Source organism: Pseudopodoces humilis, chromosome 6 (assembly GCF_049639895.1).
Source record: "Pseudopodoces humilis isolate 2021_Gansu_Grassland_sample_001 chromosome 6, ASM4963989v1, whole genome shotgun sequence".
NCBI classification, from domain to species: Eukaryota; Metazoa; Chordata; class Aves; order Passeriformes; family Paridae; genus Pseudopodoces; species Pseudopodoces humilis.
Window position 1 is genome coordinate 40,320,324 of NC_142205.1, and position 20,278 is coordinate 40,340,601.

At 36.9% G+C, this 20,278-nt stretch overlaps 1 protein-coding gene across 10 annotated transcripts in view; it reads right to left on the minus strand.

Moving 5' to 3' along the window:
- RAPGEF2 (Rap guanine nucleotide exchange factor 2) overlaps positions 1-20,278 on the minus strand; it is a 183,004-nt gene that overhangs the window by 49,678 nt on the left and 113,048 nt on the right. The window contains exon 2 of one of the 10 annotated variants that reach the window (XM_088056151.1): positions 20,040-20,077. The exons of 8 other annotated variants lie outside the window; for them this stretch is intronic. In XM_088056151.1, coding sequence (XP_087912277.1) covers positions 20,040-20,077 — 38 coding nt within the window. Of the gene's footprint in view, positions 1-20,039; positions 20,275-20,278 lie in introns of those variants that run through there. One more of the 10 variants, XM_088056150.1, reaches the window with a different exon arrangement.

Here is a 20,278-nt window from a genome sequence, read left to right on the forward strand (position 1 = left end):
TCCTCCTCGGGAGGAGGACTCTCACACTGTTCTCATTCCAAAGGAGGCAGCTCTCCATTATCATCTCCAAAGTGAGCCCTTCCCATGGGCTGCAGTTCTTCACAAATTGCTCTGGTGTGAGTCCCCTCTGGGGTCACAAGTCCTGCAGTAAACCTGTTCCAGTGCGGGCTCTTCTCTCCACAGGGTCACAAATCCCACCAGGAGCCTGCTCCTGTGTGGGCTTCCCACAGGCATCCACCTGCTCTGGTGTGGGAGTTCTCCAAAGGCTGCAGGTGGATCTCTACTTCCCTGTGGATCAACATAGGCTGCAGGGGCACAGCTGCCTCACCATGATCTGCACCACAGGCTGGGTAAATCTCTGCTGAGGCACCCACAGCACCTCCTACCCCTCCTCCTGCTCCGACCTTGGTGTCTGCAGGGCTGTTGTCACATTTTCACTCCTCTCTTCTGTGGCTGCAATTGCAGAGTTTTTGTTTCCCCCTCTCCCCACCTTTCTGAACTGTTATCTCAGAGGTGCTGCCATCCGCCACTGATGAGCTCAGCCTTGTAATGAGCTATATCATGCCATTCTACAGTTTAGTACTGACTTTATTATTTAGTATAACAGGAAAAATAAAAGTTTTCTTGCTATGTTTTGAAGCACATACTGGCTAGATCTAGCACATGCTTTATTCACCAGGCCATAAGTGGAATGAAAAAGCCTAAGGAACTATCCTCTGCCTCAGAAACATCACCTATCACAGACTGACACCACCACGAATGGCATCAGAACTGAATTCTCACTTTTATCTTGTTTTCCATTTTCATTAAATGACGGCCAGTTTTAAGAAGTCATTCAAAGTAATAAGGATCAAAAGCAACTTGCATATTTTACGTAACAAGCACCACACTTAAGTACAGCTTTGCTGAAACCAACACCTACAGAATTTCTTAACTTCACTACTGAACACTTTTAGTCACACCATCAGAAGGAACTGGCACACAGAATAAAAACATAGCAGGGTAATTTAGAATTATTTCTTCTGAAGTAAATATAGTTTCAAAACACAGTATATGTACACTAGTTTAAATAATTAATAATCATGAAAAGGGTCAGAAACAGTCCTCATAACCTAGTCTCAAGCAAACCTTTGCAAGTGACAAATATTATGGTGATATATGCATAGCTCCAATCACGTGTAACAGGGACAGAAGTTTCTAGTATGAAACATGACCCAATAAAATAGTTACGATCTAAGCCCTAGTCTTAATTTGACAGAGGTAAAAACTGTATTTTATATTTATAATGTAGCTCTTAATACACAAGTATACCTACACATGTGCACGCATTTATACAGATTTCACACGTGGATAGAAACCAGAGTTAAAACAATACATCTGGGAACTCCCAACTTTTACTTCTTGAAAACCCTAAACCAAAAGAAAACTTAAACAATTATGTGAAACTATCTTAATGGCAAAGACATGCATCCATTTAGAACTGTACAATACCATAAGCCCTATCACATCTTCCTATCTTAAAAGCATCATTTTATTACTTCCACCCTCAAAGTGAGTCACTGTGTTATGCATGCAAAACTAACAATTACTTTGCTCTGAATATGTTCCTCCTATTTTAAGAACATCATTATTTTCTCCCCACAGCATGCCTTTCATTATAACAAAAGGCAACTTCTACTCAAGGAATCACTGGACTTATCTATGAATACAGTATTTTAAAAAAAATACTAAAGAAACTTTGAAAATATTCACTGGATAAGAAATTAAAATCCTTGGATACAGCTAAAAATGTATGAGAACAGAAAAAGAAATAAGTGAAACTACACCAAAACATTTTCTCTCTTTAAACGGTATTCCTTTTTTTTGAGGTTTTGCTTTTCTTTTTTTATTTGGAGTTTTTATTTTTTTAAATGCAGTTATATGTGAAAACACATATAAATGCAACAACATGAAAGACAAACAGAAGAATATAATTTTAAATTACCAGATGAATTCTGGTTGGAAAGCTTCAATATACCACTCATTTTAAGGTAAACATATCAGCAAGCCTTTTATAAACAAGGTCTTCTACTGAAGGCTGCTCAGCACTCTATGAAAGATTTATCAAGCCTGCAAAGTGACTGAAGTACATCTGCAAAAAGATGGGATTAAAGACAGCAAAGGTGTAACGTTCTGTTATGCAATTCCCAGTGAATGATTTTATATGTAATTAAGCACCACTGAGACAGGCCAAGCAAGCCTTGAACAACAACACAAACTATCACCTTTATAGCCTCTGTTTCCACTTCCTGAAATTAAAGAAATTAAACAAACACAAGCAAGCACTGATTCTTCAACCTCCAAGCAAATGCATCTGCACACTTATTCTGTAGCAGTTCTTTACTAATAAAATAATAAAAGCTGCTATACAATAAAAGCCACCATAATAAATAATTTTTTTAAAAAGTTTTTTATTCCTTTTATAGATGATACACTTAGTCCCACAAATCTAAGTAAACTACAACAAACTTATTTTGGGATTCTGTTGTTTCTTTTTTTTTCAGGAAGAGAGAACAGCAGGCAAATAAAAGCAATAATGTGCTTTACTCTTTCTTGTTATTTTTTTCCCCACCAAGATAGAAATCCTAAAATTTTTACTGCACTACAGATGTATAGATCACAAAGGCAGTGTTCTTCAGTATTCTATAAAATTATTAACACTTAATTTCAATATTGCACAGAAACATTTTAATATTAAATGTTTGCACATTTTAAATTTTAAAGCTATGCCCACATTTATGGTATTTAATAAGATAAGGAAGAAATATTTGTAATAATGCTGGGCATTCATCAACATGCTATTTCAACGTAATTCTTTCACTAACCAAGAGAGACATCAAGGGAAACGTTTTTATGGTTGAGTGATTTTAAACACAGCAGTGAATGTAAGTAATTACAGAATAATAAAGTAATTTCTGTCGATTCTGTCTACAGACCTGATGCAGGCTGACAAGTCCATGCAGAGTTAAATTTAAACTAAAAGTGTAAACTAGATACAATTAAAACTAGGATGCAATTCCCAGGGAAACAGGATTTCCTTGCACCTAGGGGTGGAAAAGATTGAGAAGCTTCTATGTATCTTCTACAATATCTTCTGCAAGACATAAATAACAATTCCCTGACTTGAGTTATGTCTTCTGTATATTTCACGTACACAACAATAATACCATGAGGTACAACAATACCTCATGCATTTTCGATCTCCAGAGTTTCCTCGAATAGACATCCTTCTGTGAAACTTCACAGAGACCTGCTCTTAATCTTGAATCAGCACAGGTCACAACCTGTATTCTGAAAATATTGCACATAGATACTATTGCTGTATAGAACTACTATATGCAGTTGTTTGCATATAAAGCTCACAGCAGAACACTTCTAACAAAAAAGACCCAAACCAAACTAAAAACAAAAAGAAGGAAATAAAAGTATTATAAGGACGTTTCATGTCAAGCTCTTAATTCTTTCCTCCACTGATATTTTGCTATAGCTACCTCCCAAAAAAACTATTCAGAGGTTCAAGCTAATGCAATGTGAGCTGCTGGTCTCAGGGAGAGAGTGAGAGAGTGCACAGGAACTTCATTTTGCTTCCATTACAAAACACACACTGACTGCCACTTACTGCACATCTCATAGCTCTCAGTAGCTAATCCTATGAGCACTTCATGCACCGAATCCTTTGCTTGAAGGATTATTGACTTCTGCAGAGAGACAGGGGTGGTAAAATTTAAATGGGTGTCTGGGGAATAAAGGAATAACTCTCAGAAGCTACTCTTTTTAAATGAAAAGTAAGAAATCACTGAAACACATCCATTCTTATTTAATTGAACTACCTTCTCTGTTGTATGTCTGAACTTGCTCTTCCTTTTGGAAGTATTTGAATTAAAGATCCAATGCAGCATTTTATATTCCAAAGTGTCTTCTTTAGAAACCTGGCATAAACACTATTCCTTCAGGAAACACAAATGTCAATTTACTGGCAACAGCTCAAATTTGGGGGGAAGCAAAACTGTTTTATACAGATGTTTACAGTGCCACTGAACCCAAATACAAAAGAAAAAACTACAGGAAGGATTTGAACAGAATCACGCTAAACTGAACTAAATAATGTGAAATGGTTTTCTGAAGTTTTTCTCGAATTTCTAAAAATCCAAACTCAAACATTTATAACATACTTACAATAAAGAGAATAAATTTGCAAGATCAAAATACTTTTACTCAGCATTTACTCAGAAGCCCGTCTCAGAAAATATCTGGTAAAAGTGTAGCTTCTTCATTGTTTAACAAAGGATAATTCATTATTTTTAAAATATGGACTCTGGTTTTAAAGTTAGAGCAGTTCTGCTATGGGGATCAAGCTAAAAAGACTGTCCTACAACTGTTTTGACTGCACATACATTTAAGTACTGACAACTTTTTGACATTCTTAACTACTTGTAGAAACTTGGTCTGATAATTTTTGTTCCAAACAGTGCAGTGGAAGTTAAACCTTCCAGAACGGAGGTAAGTAGGACTTTCAAATTGCAAAATCTCCTTTCTTCTTTTTTTTTGTTTGCTTGTTTTTTTGTTGTTGGTTTGTTTTGGGGTTTTGTTTGGGTTTGTTGTTTTTTTCGGGGGGGGTGGGGGTCAGGTCTTTTATATTTTGATTGCTTTATTTCATAAAATGATTAGATTTAGGTCAAATCCTATTCTCAGTCACTTTGAACTACTGTGAGTAGCAGAATCTCTGTTCTACGGTGTATTATGTCTGCTTATGTCCCTATACCATAGGAGTCCCTATTCCATAGGGACAGTGCCTATCACTCCTGGTAGCACCCTGCTGTCCCACCAAGCACTCACATTTAATAATCCTGACAGAGACTGCACAGCCCACATCCTCCCACAAATTAAAAGCTTCCCAATAACACTAAATAAAATTGGGGAGGGAATTCATCTTGTGGAAATCTACATGATGAAAACCAACAAGTAGGGACAGGCACTCACTGATGATTGCTTTTTAGGTTAAAGAAAAGACTGTTCTTGAGGCATTTTAAATGACTTCTGAAATATCTCTAGGGAAAGAGAGTAGAAAACTGAGCTCAATCACTGAACTTCTGTAAAGGCTCCCCATTATTTAATATACATGGACGAGAAAATAATAAAGCTTGGCTTTGTGGAGATCTCTCTCTTGGGAACAACTGATTTTCATACTAAGAAAATGCATGTTCCCGTTGATGTTTTTCCCACAGTAAGTATTTCTAAATACTTCCTTTTGTGGCTGTTGGGGTGCTTACTATGCTGAGAACTACTGCTGGGTTGGAAACTAAATGGCCCACTTTCAGGGCTTTTGGAAGTTTGTAAGGTTAAATTTTGAACTCTTTGGCCTATTACAAGTAACTGTGGGAGAGGAAGGAACAGAGAACCTGGTCACAAACTTTGTTTCCACAGGAAATCAGACAAAAGATTCATGCCTAGGGAAATAAAAGCAAAAAAAAGTTCAAGAACACTTTACGTGGGCATATATGTTTACAGGAAATGTTAATTCAAACATTTTCAAGGAAGATGTTTTAAATCCTGCAGAATATTTTAAATAAATAGTAGAATGCTTGTGTGTATCTCATATACAGACTCATTTTGGATTAGTTACACAGCAGTCTCACAAGCGGAAGTGGGAGATGCTAAAAAGCAGGGGTAAAAATGATGGCACTCAAACCTAGATTTTATTTTTAGCTTTAAAGCACCACTCAGGATTGAAAACCACAACAGAAAAGTAAAGAGTCTAGTCCAGAGTTGAAAACACATCCTGGGCACATCTCAAATGGTTAAAGCAAAGACCTGTGAAATGCCTACAGTTCCAAGTGCTGAAGCCTCCCCATCAGTAGGCTGCTCTTACACCACACCCTGTGTTGGTGGTGGGGTTTTTGATACCTGATCACAGTACACTTCATAATTACAGTGTTCAAGCCACTCTAACAAAGCTTAGTGAAGTTTTTCAAACATTCATGGAGTGATAGCTCAGTTTTGAACTGAAGTCTGAACTACTGCACTTCTCTACTGAAGTGCATCATTGATTTTTACTGAAAAAAGTAAGTGCATCACCGAATTTTACTGCACTGACCTAACTTAAAATAGTAAAAGAAAAGTTAATTGATTCTAGAATAAAAAAAATAAAGGGCTACTCAGGTAATTTTTTATTTTTTTTAAAGATGAGATATGAAAGATGGATATACAAAGTATCTCAGAACTCCCCACTTTCCAAGTGCAGGAAAAAAAAAAACAGTTGGCATCACTGTGTAAAAAGACATTGTCGATACAAGAGATGAGCACTAGGAAGAGATGTGAAATTACACACTTGAAAACAAAAACTAACAACCTGGGAAATTCCCTGTCAGAAATGACTGTAAAAAGTTTCCATGTATCAGCTGATTGGAAGGTGACTGAATTGCTCAGGTGATGCAGCAGACGGAGAACCCAGTATGATCACGGCATGCATCCTCCAGAAATACAGTTCTGGGCTCTCCTCCACGACCCCAGCAGAGACCTTATTTGGAAATGTTGCACACATTCCCAACTGTGTGTTTTAAATAAAGATGGCTTAAAGCCATACACATACAGAGAGTCAGAAAAAACCTACCAGGATTATGAGAAGACAAAAAACTAATACTTGACAAAGTGCAGGAAGAGCAAAGCTTTTTCAGCCCACACTGAGAGAATGACCACTATGCAGAAATAGAAAAGAGGAAAAAGAAATATTTCCAGTAAAAGGCAATGCAGGTGTAAAGCCTAATGAGCAGGAAGCTGAAAGAAGGCCGCTATCTAATGAACCACAGAGATTCTCCAAACCAGACTCCACAGGAGCTGTGGTAGAGAAGGCTTTCAAACTGAAGTGAGGCAAAGTTTTGAGTGTGCTGCACAAGTGTGTAGTGGCAGTGACCCAGAAAATCCTTTCCAGATCCATGTCACTCATCCAAGCAGAAAAATCTGAAGTGAGACTGTTGTTTTATATACTTATTGTTCAGAAGCAGACTAGGAAGGAAGAAAAAAAATGGAGGAAGAAAAAAGGCAAAACTCAACATGACTAGCATAAAAACATTTTAGATTTTCTTACTGGTAGCTTCTTAGTAGACACCTAAGTACTCTGTACACTTCCAAAGAAAAATTTTTGTAAGATAAAAATATTTAGGGAGCTCCTGTGAACAGATGCAAAAACTGAGCCTGGTGTCTATAAAATACCATATTAATTGAAAGAAATTTGATGAAAATTTAAAGAGAGATGTAACTAGTCACAAGCAATTAAATGGAAATTTTGTTTGAAGTCTGACGGCTGCAGCCATGTCAATGCCACCCTTGGAGTTTTAAGTAAAGGATTATCTTTGCTTTAGAGTATCAAGGAACAGTTCAGGAGAAAAGTGGGTGGAAGCTTCCACTATTTTTCCTTGTTTAACAACGAAAGTTGCACACTTCAGCTTCACCTCAAACAAAGAAAAGAACACAAAGAAAAGAACACAAAGAATTGCAATATTACAAATAACACACAAGGGGACATCAAAGTCCTTGCTAAGGCTTGTTTTTCCCAAATATTCTGATTGTAGCGTTTTCTAATATAAAGCAAAGATATATATTGCCATAATCACTAGTCTTAGCTTGCTAACTGCACCATATTGAGCATTTTAAAACAATGTTATAAATTTTTTTTAGAAGCTGGACAACTACAAGGCAATTAGTTTTGATTGAAAATGGGGATGATGCTATTTTCAAAGGTGAATTTCAAAAGAAAGATTGCTTAAAACTTAAAAGCCTGTAGATAACACTTCTGAGACCAATGCAAAGAGTAAAAAGGTTTCATATTTGCAGATAGTAGAGGTAGTCTTCCCATTTTTCTGGCTAATGAAGAAATAGTACAATAAATATTATTGTACTATAATAATAAGATAAAATATTTTTTAATGGCAAGCATTTCCCTTTAGACATGACAAATGTTGCAAAACCTTCAAATAGTATGATTTTACCATATCTATAATTTTTTAATACTATACTATCATGACTGCTAGTCAAACAGCTTTATTACTTACTCTATGAGTTTTGAAAATGCAAATGCATTCATGCCATGGCAGTACAATGGCGGTGAATGTTGCTGTAACACCCCAGGTTTTGCTTGCTACTTTATTTTACACTTTTCCTCAGATGGTAGTCAAAGAAAATTAATGAAAATATTTTACAGAGCAAGAGTCCAATTTCTATGAACTACTACAACTATTTACTACTTTGGGAAAAAGACTTACTAGTGTGTGCTCACTGTGATCATAGGAAGGGAAAAAGTAAAGAATTATTTTTCTTCCTTTCATCAAGGAGCCTTCAGGAAGTGCTAAGATGTTCTCTCAGTTCTGGAGCACAATGCAGCAGCAACCGTGCAAAGCCATTTAAAATTATTTACACACAGCAACACAGAAACATCTTTTATAGTAATAATGTCTCCAGTAAAATTTGAAACAACCTGCAGAGCTTTTCTTTGTAGTCCAAGTCACATTTACTCAAAACTGTAGTATCTAACACTAAATTTCATTAGCTTCCCATCTTGGTTTTTTTTAATTGCCTGATTTTCACAAATGTCCACACCTACATTATAAGATAAGCAAAACAACAAGGTCCCATATGGAGCCTTTTATAAGCAAGGTTGCTTTAGAGTAAGCAGACATTGTCAATTGAAGCAGCAAGTTATTCTGCTTAAAATGCTGACATTCATACGTGGCTTTCAGAAATTCCTCTATTTGTGTCTGTGCAGGTGTGCACACAGAGTTTAAATCATCCTGTATGGTTCTGCCTTGCATTAACAGCATCCTAAAAACACAACCCGTGTAACAACTTACATATTCTACTGACAACATCAAGTATTTCAGTGCTGTTTATTTAGGAAGAGATTTTTACATCACAGATTGCCAAACTGCAGAAAAATAAGCCGTACAGAACTCAGGCTGAAATACCAAGACCAGCAAGTGCAGCCCATTCTACAAACACAATCAGTTGACATTCATCTTTCTTCTCCCATCTATCAGAAGTTAAACTCTGGAGTAGTGTGAGCCATTTATATGGCCAAGGTGTGTGCATTTACATTAACTACTGCATTAGCTCACCCTGCAACGACCAGCTAATTTGAGAGCCAAACCAAAAGCTCATTTACAACAGCAGTAAAATGGTAGCAGTTGTTTGCTGTAACACATGGTGCAAGAGATTTAGAAAGTTACTTTCATAAAAGTGGTAGACATTTTAATCATTACTAGATTAAGCATGTTATCTCTAGATGTCTAACTGAATAAAAGCCCAGTTGTTCCCAGTTGGAACACTGAAACTGCACTTGAAAAAAAACAAAAAACAACCCTCTAAAAATAATCATGCTACTCTAACCCAGGAATTCCTAAATTTAGTTTTCCCTGGGTACCATCATCACAGAAGGAATACTAATGTACAATACTAATGGAAGTTGCAGGTGTAGGAGTGACATTTAACTGCCTAAACAACCTCTTCCTTCAACAGGAAATAAGTAGATAACTAGGTTTTCTTTATCCTACTGCTGACATGCACACCACAGTTTGGGAAACTCCACTTTAGTAACCATTCATTTAGAAAAAGCAGCTGTATTCAGGGACCTTAGAAAATATCTGCTAAATGGAAATTTCTAAAAATCCTTCGTTCTGAAATGCAAGAAGTCTCTAATCTTCTCACAAGACACAAAAAACACAACCCCAAAACCAAAATAAAATAAAAAAACCCAACCAAAATCAACAAAAAAACAAAACAACAGCAACAAAACACCAAAAACAAGCAAACAAACAAAAAAAACCCTCCAACAACAACAGTATTATAAACTGTTAAGAACCTACTGAAAATGAGCAAGACTGAATAGGACAGAAATTTCCAGAGTCAGACCACAGAAGATATTTGCAGAAGTCATACACCAACAGGCAAGAAGTACACCTAGCATACAATCTTCTACAGTGATTAAAAAAAAAAAATCTAACACTGTGCTCATTTTAGTTTGGTTTTCAGTCTGCTCTTAGAGCTGTGAACAACTTCAGTTTTAAAATAAAATATGAGTCTTCTCTGCTGCTTTAAAAAAAAAAAAAAAGAATAATCCAGTGAACAACCATTTCCAGACACAGAGTTAAATAATTAAGTAGTACATTTTACTAAGGCACCAAAATCCATAAATTCATCCATTTTCCTTTTCCTCCTGGTTCCTTAAGAGTGAGGACAACAGGAAAAAGAATATTCTACATTATTTATGTATATTTAAATTAAAAAAAAAAAAATCCCTCTATATTCAGCTACTTATTCAAAGGTCAAAAAAACCTAGCTGAAAATCCACCAGTGATGTAGGTCAAGACTGAAAAGGAGAGTGAGACACACTAAGTCTAAGATCTGACTCTTTCCTGAGCAACCTAGCAGAGAAAAGAGCTTTTGCCTGCCAAGAATTTGGAAAATACAGGTTCCTTTTTTCCCCAGTTTGTTATCAGAAATACATTAAGATTAGAGGTTAAGCTGTACCTTGACTGGTGAAACAGCACAAGCAAAGAGTGCTTGTTTTGAAGAGTCTTTATTTAGCTCCTTACATGTAAGGAAAAAAAACAAACAACCCCCCCAGAAAAAGAACCCCAAACCTAACCAAACAAAAGAAACCCAAAACCAACTGAACAAAAAATCCAAAACCAGACTAACCAAAAACCCAAACCAACAAACAAACAAAAAAATCAAACCAACAAACAAACAAACAACCCACCCAAAAACGCCTCAACAAATGAAGAGGACAAAGAACTTGGGCTAAAATGAGAACAGAGAAGATGGTTCAGCAAAACTAGGATATAGCTAGTTCAGAAATAATTCCCAAAATTCAGTTTAAATTTCACAAAATCTAGAATGATTATTTTTAATTTTTTTTTTTTTAAACCATGACCAAGTACATTCAAGTACAATGTCCTTCATCACCCCATTTTCAAGCCATCAATCCCAGTACCAATAGCAAATGCACGGCCCAGTTCTGCACCCATGTTCTGTTTTTCAGGCTTTCCCATGCTCTTTCAAATCATCCTGCATTAGACCTTCCTGACATTCATGCAACTCCTACAGCATTTGGCAGGCTGGCAGGCACGCAGCAGCAGATAGGCATTTAGGAAACAATGCTGTGGATGAAGGCCTAAGAGCACAGCCCAGCTCCCATTCTTCTGGCTCTGCAGGAAGAACAGCAGCACAGAACAGTACGAGCCTATTTTTAACAATAAAACAAGCCAACATGACTACACACACAAAGGGAGACCCACAAAACAGAACAACGTCATTTTTATGAAATCATTCTTCAGAGGAGGAATAAAAGAAGAAAGCTTTAAACCAATTCTTCTTACTTGCAAGGTCACTCTTTGGAGTCAAGCTATAAACCAATAAATCCTTCCTAGTCTGTTTGTCCAAATGACCCAGCACACAGCACCTCTGCTTGCAAGCAAGTGACAGGCTGCAGTCAGCTAAAGTGAGGCAATACTTACAGACTGAGTGAAAGAACCAGGCTGAGGTATTTGACCACCAGGTTATTGTCTGGGTTTGCAGCAAGGATCCTGGCTGTCCCTATGCCTCTGGAGATCAAGTAACTGCAGCTACTAAGAGGATGCATTACTGTCACCAAATGTTGGCATATGGTCACCAGCCAAGCCTGGGACAGTTGAGGTAAGTCATCTACAGGTAGAAAGCTGCAAGGGAGACATGGAGCTACATTTTATGCCTGCCATGGCATTTGTTAGCTTATGAACAGATCCTAAATGCACATATAATGTAATACTTTGCTCTTCTCCACATTCTAACTCACAAGCCTGCTTTTCCTCTATTTTGAATAGCAACTGGCTCTTGACACATTGGGTCATATTGGGAATTCCATATTGGGAATCATTATGGAATCAATTCCATATTGGGAAGTTGGAACTGAAAGAGAAGGCTGGTGCTAAACCAGTTTGCATATAGCCAGTCCAAAGGAGAATTGTCCTCTCCATCTCCATGCAGGAGCTGGAAATGCCATTGAGGTATACATATATTTGAGTGTAGAGTCACAACTGTTTTCACATTCAAAGCAAAATCTTTTTGACATTTTGTCAAATGGTTCAGAGCTTTCTGCTGTTTACACAAGTCACTAAACTGGAATTTAGAAGAAGACATGTAAGGAAAATCAGAAACGCCATTTGAATTAAAGGAAGGGCAGTCACGCTCCATACACCACAAAGGATAGGAACTATTGAAATTGTAGCAGATCATATTATTTGATGCCTTTTTAAGGCATTCCAGACAGGCTCTGGAAGGAACATCATGTTACTGGAGACATCAACTTGACTGCCTACAACTCAGGACTTGGGAAAGGCTAGAAAACTACTCATTCCAAGTTGTCAGGTTTAGCAAGCTACGTCCCATTTAGGAAAATCCTTTTTCACTTTTCATGAAAATGGATCTAAATATGCCAGGATTTTCTGTTCCAACACCTGCAATGAAGACCAATGATCACAAAAGGACTGATGGCCTAATTTTCAGCTTTTTTGAGCAGCTTGAGGTTGAGGCCAGGTATAGAATGCCAGTTTAGCTGAACACCATGAAGCTGGTTCATGGCAGCAAGCTTCATATTTGCAGTGAAAGCAACCCAAAAATACAAATATAGCCTTTTGCCCAAAGGGCCAACATTCCTGCTAACAGAATTAATAGAATCTTTCAGTCTAGTAACCAAGTCCAGCACCACAAGAGTAAAATACAAACAACAAACACAAAACGTTTCCTGTCTTCCAGTTATTACACCAAGTGTTGTGAACCTTCATCATTCCCGAGCAACAATTAAATCAAATAAATTTAGGCAATAGCTCATCTCCATCCCTACACCTCAGACTTACTAGGGACCAAGCAGCAGTACTGCTTGTGTCAGGTAGTATTATAATGTAAAGCTGTTTTCCTTCAACATCACCCACACAACAGCAATGCAATCTGTTGTCCTTCATCTGTCCTTCTAGAATCCTCATACAAAACAGGGGGTTTGGAAGGAATGATAAACACTCCAATAAATTTTAGCTTCTGGGCACAGGATCAGCTTTCACAAGTAACCCACTGAGCAGAGACCCCTTCAGCACAGTTTATTCTTCTCCTGGTTCTCAGCTGAATCATCACCATCTCAAAATGAGCAGCAAAAAGACTACTGGCAAGCTGACAAAATTGGAATAACCACCAACCATCCAATTCTGGGATACCATACGAGTGCCAGTGACATTTCTGTAACAGATTGATGGGTTAAGCATGCAGAGGTTAGAAGCCTAAAAACACTGCAGAACTGCCACACTTCTCTTGCACTACAGCTACCACATTCTTAAATACTATGCTGAGAATGAAGTGTGGTGGGTACAAGGTTCTTTGGTCAAGGGTAAATCTCAATACATTAATATTTCATGTTTCTCAAATCCTTAACATTAACTATATTTCTCAAATACTGGAAACCCTGGTTCAGTATTACACTCGCAGAAGTCCTGAAATACCCTATCAAGTGGGTTTTTTTCCTCTTTCTAGTAGTATTACTTCTATTAATTTCAAATTTTAGAAAAAGCTACCAAGAATGCATCAGTAATAGTAAATTAAAAGAATTAGTAGTCTGGGAATATATGTGCTGTTGCAATTAATGTATCAAAAATAGAAATCAGAATTTAATAAAATAACCCTAAGATCCTGAAAATTTTGTCTCTATTTCAGTCAAGCAAAAATCACACCACTGTGTATTCATTGAGGGAGTAGTAAAATTAGCTCAGTTTTTCAAACATCAAGGATTCTGTTAAGGGCTAATTTGTAGCAATTTAAAGCCTAGAATACAACAAGGAAAAAAAAATATGCAAGACAATTGAAGAAAACCAAACTTCAAATAAGTTTAAAAAATTATACTTTAGTTTCCAGCACCAACATCATGATCTCAGAGTTCTTATGGTCTGAACACAGCCCCTAAATGTTTATGCAATTCTAGTTTAGAATTTAGAAATCATAGTTCCTAATGTTCATATTCTGAAATCATTCCTGTTATCTCTTGATATTTCATTGATTTTGCAGACAGCCTGTAAACTTATCAAGTACAAAAGCATTTTACAGATAAGCTTCAGGTCATGTTAGCAGCAGAATACAGAACACGAGACACCTCCCCTCACTTTTGCTGCTGGAGTAGTACCAACAGCAATCACGACTGCAGGAAAAAGCAGCACATCTCACAGCATTTTCTAATCCTCTTATAAGCTACATGTTTCTTTACATATCACTGAGATCCCCTGGCCTTTGATAACTAAAAATGAAATTTCCCAAAAAACTAACTTACTTCCTCTCACTGGAACATTTTTACTGTTTTGTTCGCTAAACTGTTGAGTTTACGTCACTTGGAAATGAAGTACCAGCATTAAGCATCACTGATTAAAACCCTTGAGCCAGTATTCAGCAAGGGACTGCAATTATTTTGCAGGTGGAATAATGAACTTGAGATACTGAGGCACAGGATTTCCTTCGTTTCCTTAGTGCTTGGCTTCTAGTCACAATGAATCTCACGCTGCTCATTGTGCATACTGTGAATTCCATATTTAACTTACTTTTAACTTAGGCTACTTAACACAAAACATTATCTCTGCTTTTTAGAGTTTCTCTTCTTCCTATGCCTTTATTAACTCATAGAATCAAGAGCAAGTCAACACTATGTTAAGGAATTTAGAATTTTTTTATTTCTTTTGATGTGGGGGATTTTTGGTTGCTCAGATAGTTTTTGGTTTTTTATAATTGTTGGGTATCAGCAGCTCTCAATTTCTGCTAGATTTTCAGCACGTCTGATGATCAGGCAGGAGTGTCAACAACTCAGTAATAATAGATAGCTTTAGTCTCTCAGTCTCAAAATAGCATTTTGGAAGAAGCTGACTTTCCTTTTCAGGTTCACATCTGCATTGTGACTATAAATGCCACATTCCAGTATGCACCATCAAAAACCACTCTGCAAACACTCCAACAGCACCACTACCTTTGGCCACTTTAGAATATAAACCAGAGCCATAATACTGAATATATTGTGAGGCCTGAAACTCTCTTACTTCATAAACTTGCAAAAAAATGCCCTACTGTGCAATCTTCTACATCAACTATCCATGCTGACATGAAAGAATTTTAGCTACTTCATTACATATAGATGGTAGCCTTTCTGGTTTTGTGGAGGTTTTTTTTGTTTGTTTTTGGGTTTGTTTTTTTTCTCTCTTCTCCACTCACTTTGAAATATGTTCTGCAATCCCCAGGCTTTGAAACCATAACAGAAAGATAGCAGGACATCTTCTATGTGCCAAGGATGCTCTCACTGCCATCTCTACAGGTCACTAAATGCATTCATGGCCATTCCTATGAAATGGCCCAAATTCTGCCATTTATAAGCTTTTGGGGAAATCTGCAGCTAAATGCTGTCCCGCAGAACAGGAATTTAGCCAGAGTCTACCACAGATCTCTGGCAGGATGCCAGGCAAGTCACTTAAAATCAACCTTTCATATGATCATCAGGTTGTGAGTGCCTAAACTGGGCCAATACAGAAAACTCAAGTAACAAAATCCATCTTTTGAATGCTTATTTAGAACTCCCTATGCTGTGGAATGACCATCTTAAGCTCTCAAAATTCTACCCTTATGTTTTGCTGAAGATTTGCTTCAGCAGACCTACCTGAAAAATTAAGATAATGCCACCCCTGCGATACCTTAATTAATTGCCTGAACACTGTCGTTACAAGCATCTTGTAAAGCTACCAAAGAGAAGAATAATATTTATGCTTTTCTCTTCTGAGTAAGACTCAAATAGTACACCATAAACACAACCTGGCCTCTTGAGCGATGAATCTAGCCCAAAACATCAAACAGCTGCTCATTACAAAGCTATCCATCTTGAGATAAATCTTGCAGAAGATACACGGTCATGCAATTAAGGACTCTGTCATAATGCACTTATAAAGAGGTGAAACACTATTTCTAATCACATGAAAAATCCACAATCCCTTTATTGGTTTCCATAGAGGAAATTTTTTTTCCAAATATGCAAATTAAAAGGAAAGGAATAATCAGATAGGGCCAAACCAGAAATCTGGTTTCAATAAGTGCTAAAAATAAAGGTGCCCAACAACAAAAGAAGGTGATATGTATCAAGTCCAGAGCAATGTAATTCATCAAGATGAACAAAATCATTACCATCAGCAGCTGCAGCAGCCAACAGGTCACTCCTACTTAGACAGAGCTTTTTCATACATCTATTTTATCCCCAGGTGTGTATATACAAATGAGCAAAAGCTTAGCAGCTGTAGCCATCTGATAGCAACACATCTCTTCTCCATGACTTATTAGTGCTGTGTGATGCTCACTCAAAGTACAAATAACTGTATCCTGTTACATTTACTATACGAGTTAAGAAAAAACACTGATGATCTCTTCCAGTAACAGAATTTTTTTTTAGTATAGTTCTAGATTTCTTAGGAAAGCATGCCAACAGGCACCCTTTACTACATATCAAACTAAAATAACCATATTTGAACAACCCCCGTTCAAGACTTTTCCTCAAAATATCACTCATTTCCTTCTCTTTCCTGGGATGGAGGGGACCCCTAGCACATGGCTACAAATCTTTGTGAATTAAAATATGGCAAGAACAACCCAAAAATTTAACTTACTGCTTCCAATATTTTTTAGTAACTCAAGACAGGTCGAGCACATCAAAGACTGCAGCACCCATGATCACTAAAGAAGTGCCAGCAGTGAAACTTGTCCTTTTTTAGCAGACTTTACTTCAATTACACCTGAAGTAGAAATACACTTTCTTACAGGTTGTCCATAAGTCACTCCAATGTATTGTGCAACTCAAAAGATGTTAATGATGACACAGTCATATAAGAACTATGCATCTCAAGTCCCCTTTTTGCAAGTCATTATACCTGTCAATTTTTTCATTTTGTTTTTACAGAGTAAAGTTCCTGCAAACAGCAGATACAAAGGAAAAAGAGAAATGAAATCGAAAGCTAACATCTTACAAGGCCCAAGCCTACAATGGGAACCTTCTAGACCTTCATGTGATTTTTTTCCACATAATAAACCAGGTATAAGATGCAATGTGTGAAGCTTTTCAAGAGACTGTTTGAACATCCACGAAGCAATGTTTTTTGAAACACTATTCATCCTCCTAAAATTTAAGGTTAGGAAAATTATAATGAAAGCCCTACAAAGCTGATTGAGAGGACTCTTATAACCAGCAAGGACACAGCCAAATAGAATGAACCTACTGAAGATGCCCCATCCCTGGAAGTGTTCAAGGCCAGGTTGGATGGGGCTCTGATCAACCCAGTCAAGGAGAAGGTGTCCCTGTCCACGCCAGAGGTGCTGGGAGAAGATGGACTTTAAGGACTCTTCCAACCCAAACCATTCTAAGATCCCTTTAATTACACAAAATCTGGTAAAGTACATCAAATACAAGAACTAAGCTGAAGTATTTTTGCAACAATCCTGCTTTCATTTTTCTGCTATCTTTCACCCAGAGCATAATTTTACTCCCTGTTAAACAGATGACAGTAGTTGTGTATCAAGGAACATCACCTTCAGATATGTGCTTGTAGCTTCAATCTGCTTCAACTTCTTCTTCGACTGCTTCAATCTCTTCCAGTTTATGAAATATGAAGCATGTAAGACCAATACACTTGATTGATGCTGCTGACCTTATTTTCTATACTAAAAAAATCTAGGAAACACAAGATTTTACTCTTCCTCTCTCCATTTTCACCATGATTAAGACAATGACCAGTTTGCATACCACTTTCACAGAACAGTAGATTTAAACCATATCCCTCATTCCCTAACTAAACTAGTGGGAAATTAAGATTTAACAGCATTAAGCAAATTAATTCACAGAAATTTGTGAAACTCTGCACAGGAGATTTTTGTATTCAGTTCCAGATTGGAGTTGAATTTTGCATTCTGTTCCAGCAAATCAAGCTGTGAGATTCTGGGTGGGGATGTCACAGAAGTAATTAAGTCTCTCTCCTTGAAATAAGTTCAAGTCAGATATCAATAAAATATTTAGAATTCTGGGAACATACTAACATAAAAATAACTCATTACCAGAAATGATTAATTCAAGAAGTTTTCCTCTTAGGCTAAGTAACATAAAGTCTTATGCCTTGGAACTCCAAGCTTCCCCTCCCTCTATGAAAAATTTAAATCTTTCAGTCTTACCTTCCAAGGAAAATAATGTCTACCTGGTGAACAGACATGAAAGTTTCATTGTCAAAGCCGTGGCTTTTGCTGAGCTAGTCTGTGTTGTAACAGTTTAGTTTTAAAGTTCTATATAGTCTTTAAACTGTCTTTTTTCATGCAAAATCTACAATTGCATGTCAGACGCTATGATTTCTTCCTCTTGCATATATGTAGACATTTGTAAAGGACTTTTTGACCTTTTCCCCTTTACTATTCCTACATTTTAGCCCAGTCTCCATTTTGGAGAGTGAAATTGATTTCTGTGATTTAAATAACTCAAAGTTATACAACTAGAATATGACAGAGCTTATAAGGTAGAGTTTCAAAAAAGCTAATTTATTTTTTACCCTTTATCTATAAGCACTTACTTAATGTCAGTTAAACTTGTTGTGCCACCAGAGTAAATCTAGAACTTTTCATTGACATTCTCTGCAGAGTAGAAAGAGCAGGAAAACCCAATACATAGGCAGCTTCTTCACTTTATTCCTATTTGCAAATTCAAAGCATCCTATTCTATTTCAGCTTCTTCGGTGCTTGAGTTTCAGGAGGAAAGAAGGTTTGGGTTTTTTTTTAGATTAGGTTCTAAATATTTCACAAACACCAAACGGTTTGGTTACATCAACGCCCTTATACTTAGAATGTAATTAACAAGGGAAAGGAACAAAACAGTCTACAATAAGAAACTGTGATATGTTGCTCCATGCGTAAGAAAAAAAATCATTGGACACATTTTAAAACATTTCTAGATTACTTGCTGTAGTTCTACACAATCAACATTTAATTCCTGCAAAAAAAAGAAAAAATGTTCCTCCTTCAAAAAGTTCCTGCTATCACCTCTTCTCAGTATTTACAGTTCTTTAACTGTATGTGCTGAACTGCTCACATTGCCATGCACATTCTAAGACACAGTAGTCAAAGAACACATATTCATAAATATTCATCTCTTCTGAAGAAACAAATTTTAAGATTGAAAACAATATTGAACCATTTAAAATCTAGCATGAAGATTTAAACATTTTAACTGAGCAATAAGGTTTTATACGTTTTTATAGAACTTACAGAACCTTTTTGTCATGAAAAACCTAAATTTCTAATTCCTGACACCTGAGGCCTTGTTAAATAATGTTTGCTCTTCTGCTTATGAATGCATTTTTCCCAAACAATAAACACAGGCAGCCTATGGGATTAAAGCATGACAAAGGTGTAGCTGACTCATGGGATCAATTAGAAAGCATCAGTACTTATGCCTTTTGTTCGTTCCATGTTTTACTAACAGTTTCTGCATTTCAGCATAAGTGTATCACAGATGTTAAACGCCATGCTACAAGGCAACAGTACACGAGTACCACACACTAGGCAGAATAAATCTATTCTTATCATCACCTACAATTATATCACTTGTTATACAGTTTACATATTGCTTTAAAGTTTTAACAAATGCATAATGATTTTAACTGAATGCTCAAAGCTTCCTGCCCAACCAAAGTATGCCAGCATTTTTTCAGTAAATTTTTAACATTAAAAAGCACCTACAGAGTTGCCTTTCTAAGCTAAACACAATTTCAAAGACAGCCACCGACATTAACGCCACATCAGGTACAGCTTTCCCTCCAAACCCGCTGTTAAATCCACAAGCAGTAAAGCCAGTGAGCAGGACGACAAGCAGTTTCAATCTCCATGCAGTTTGCCCATGACAGGTTATTGATAGAACAAACAGAATTTGCAATACTTACTGAGTGTTTCTCCTGCTGGCCCATAACTCCATGGTTAGCTGGGATTGCAAGTGGTTTCATAATGAAGAAACATAAGCTGAACTGAATTTACACATCATGTACCAATTTCTTATGGATGGCAAGTCACCCTCTACAGCATTAAATTAAAAAGAGGCGGAGGGGGTGAAACCAAGCTGGAGCTAAAAGTGTCACTACTGGTAAGCTCAAAACCCCCCTCGCACTTGTAGTGCAGAGCAGCA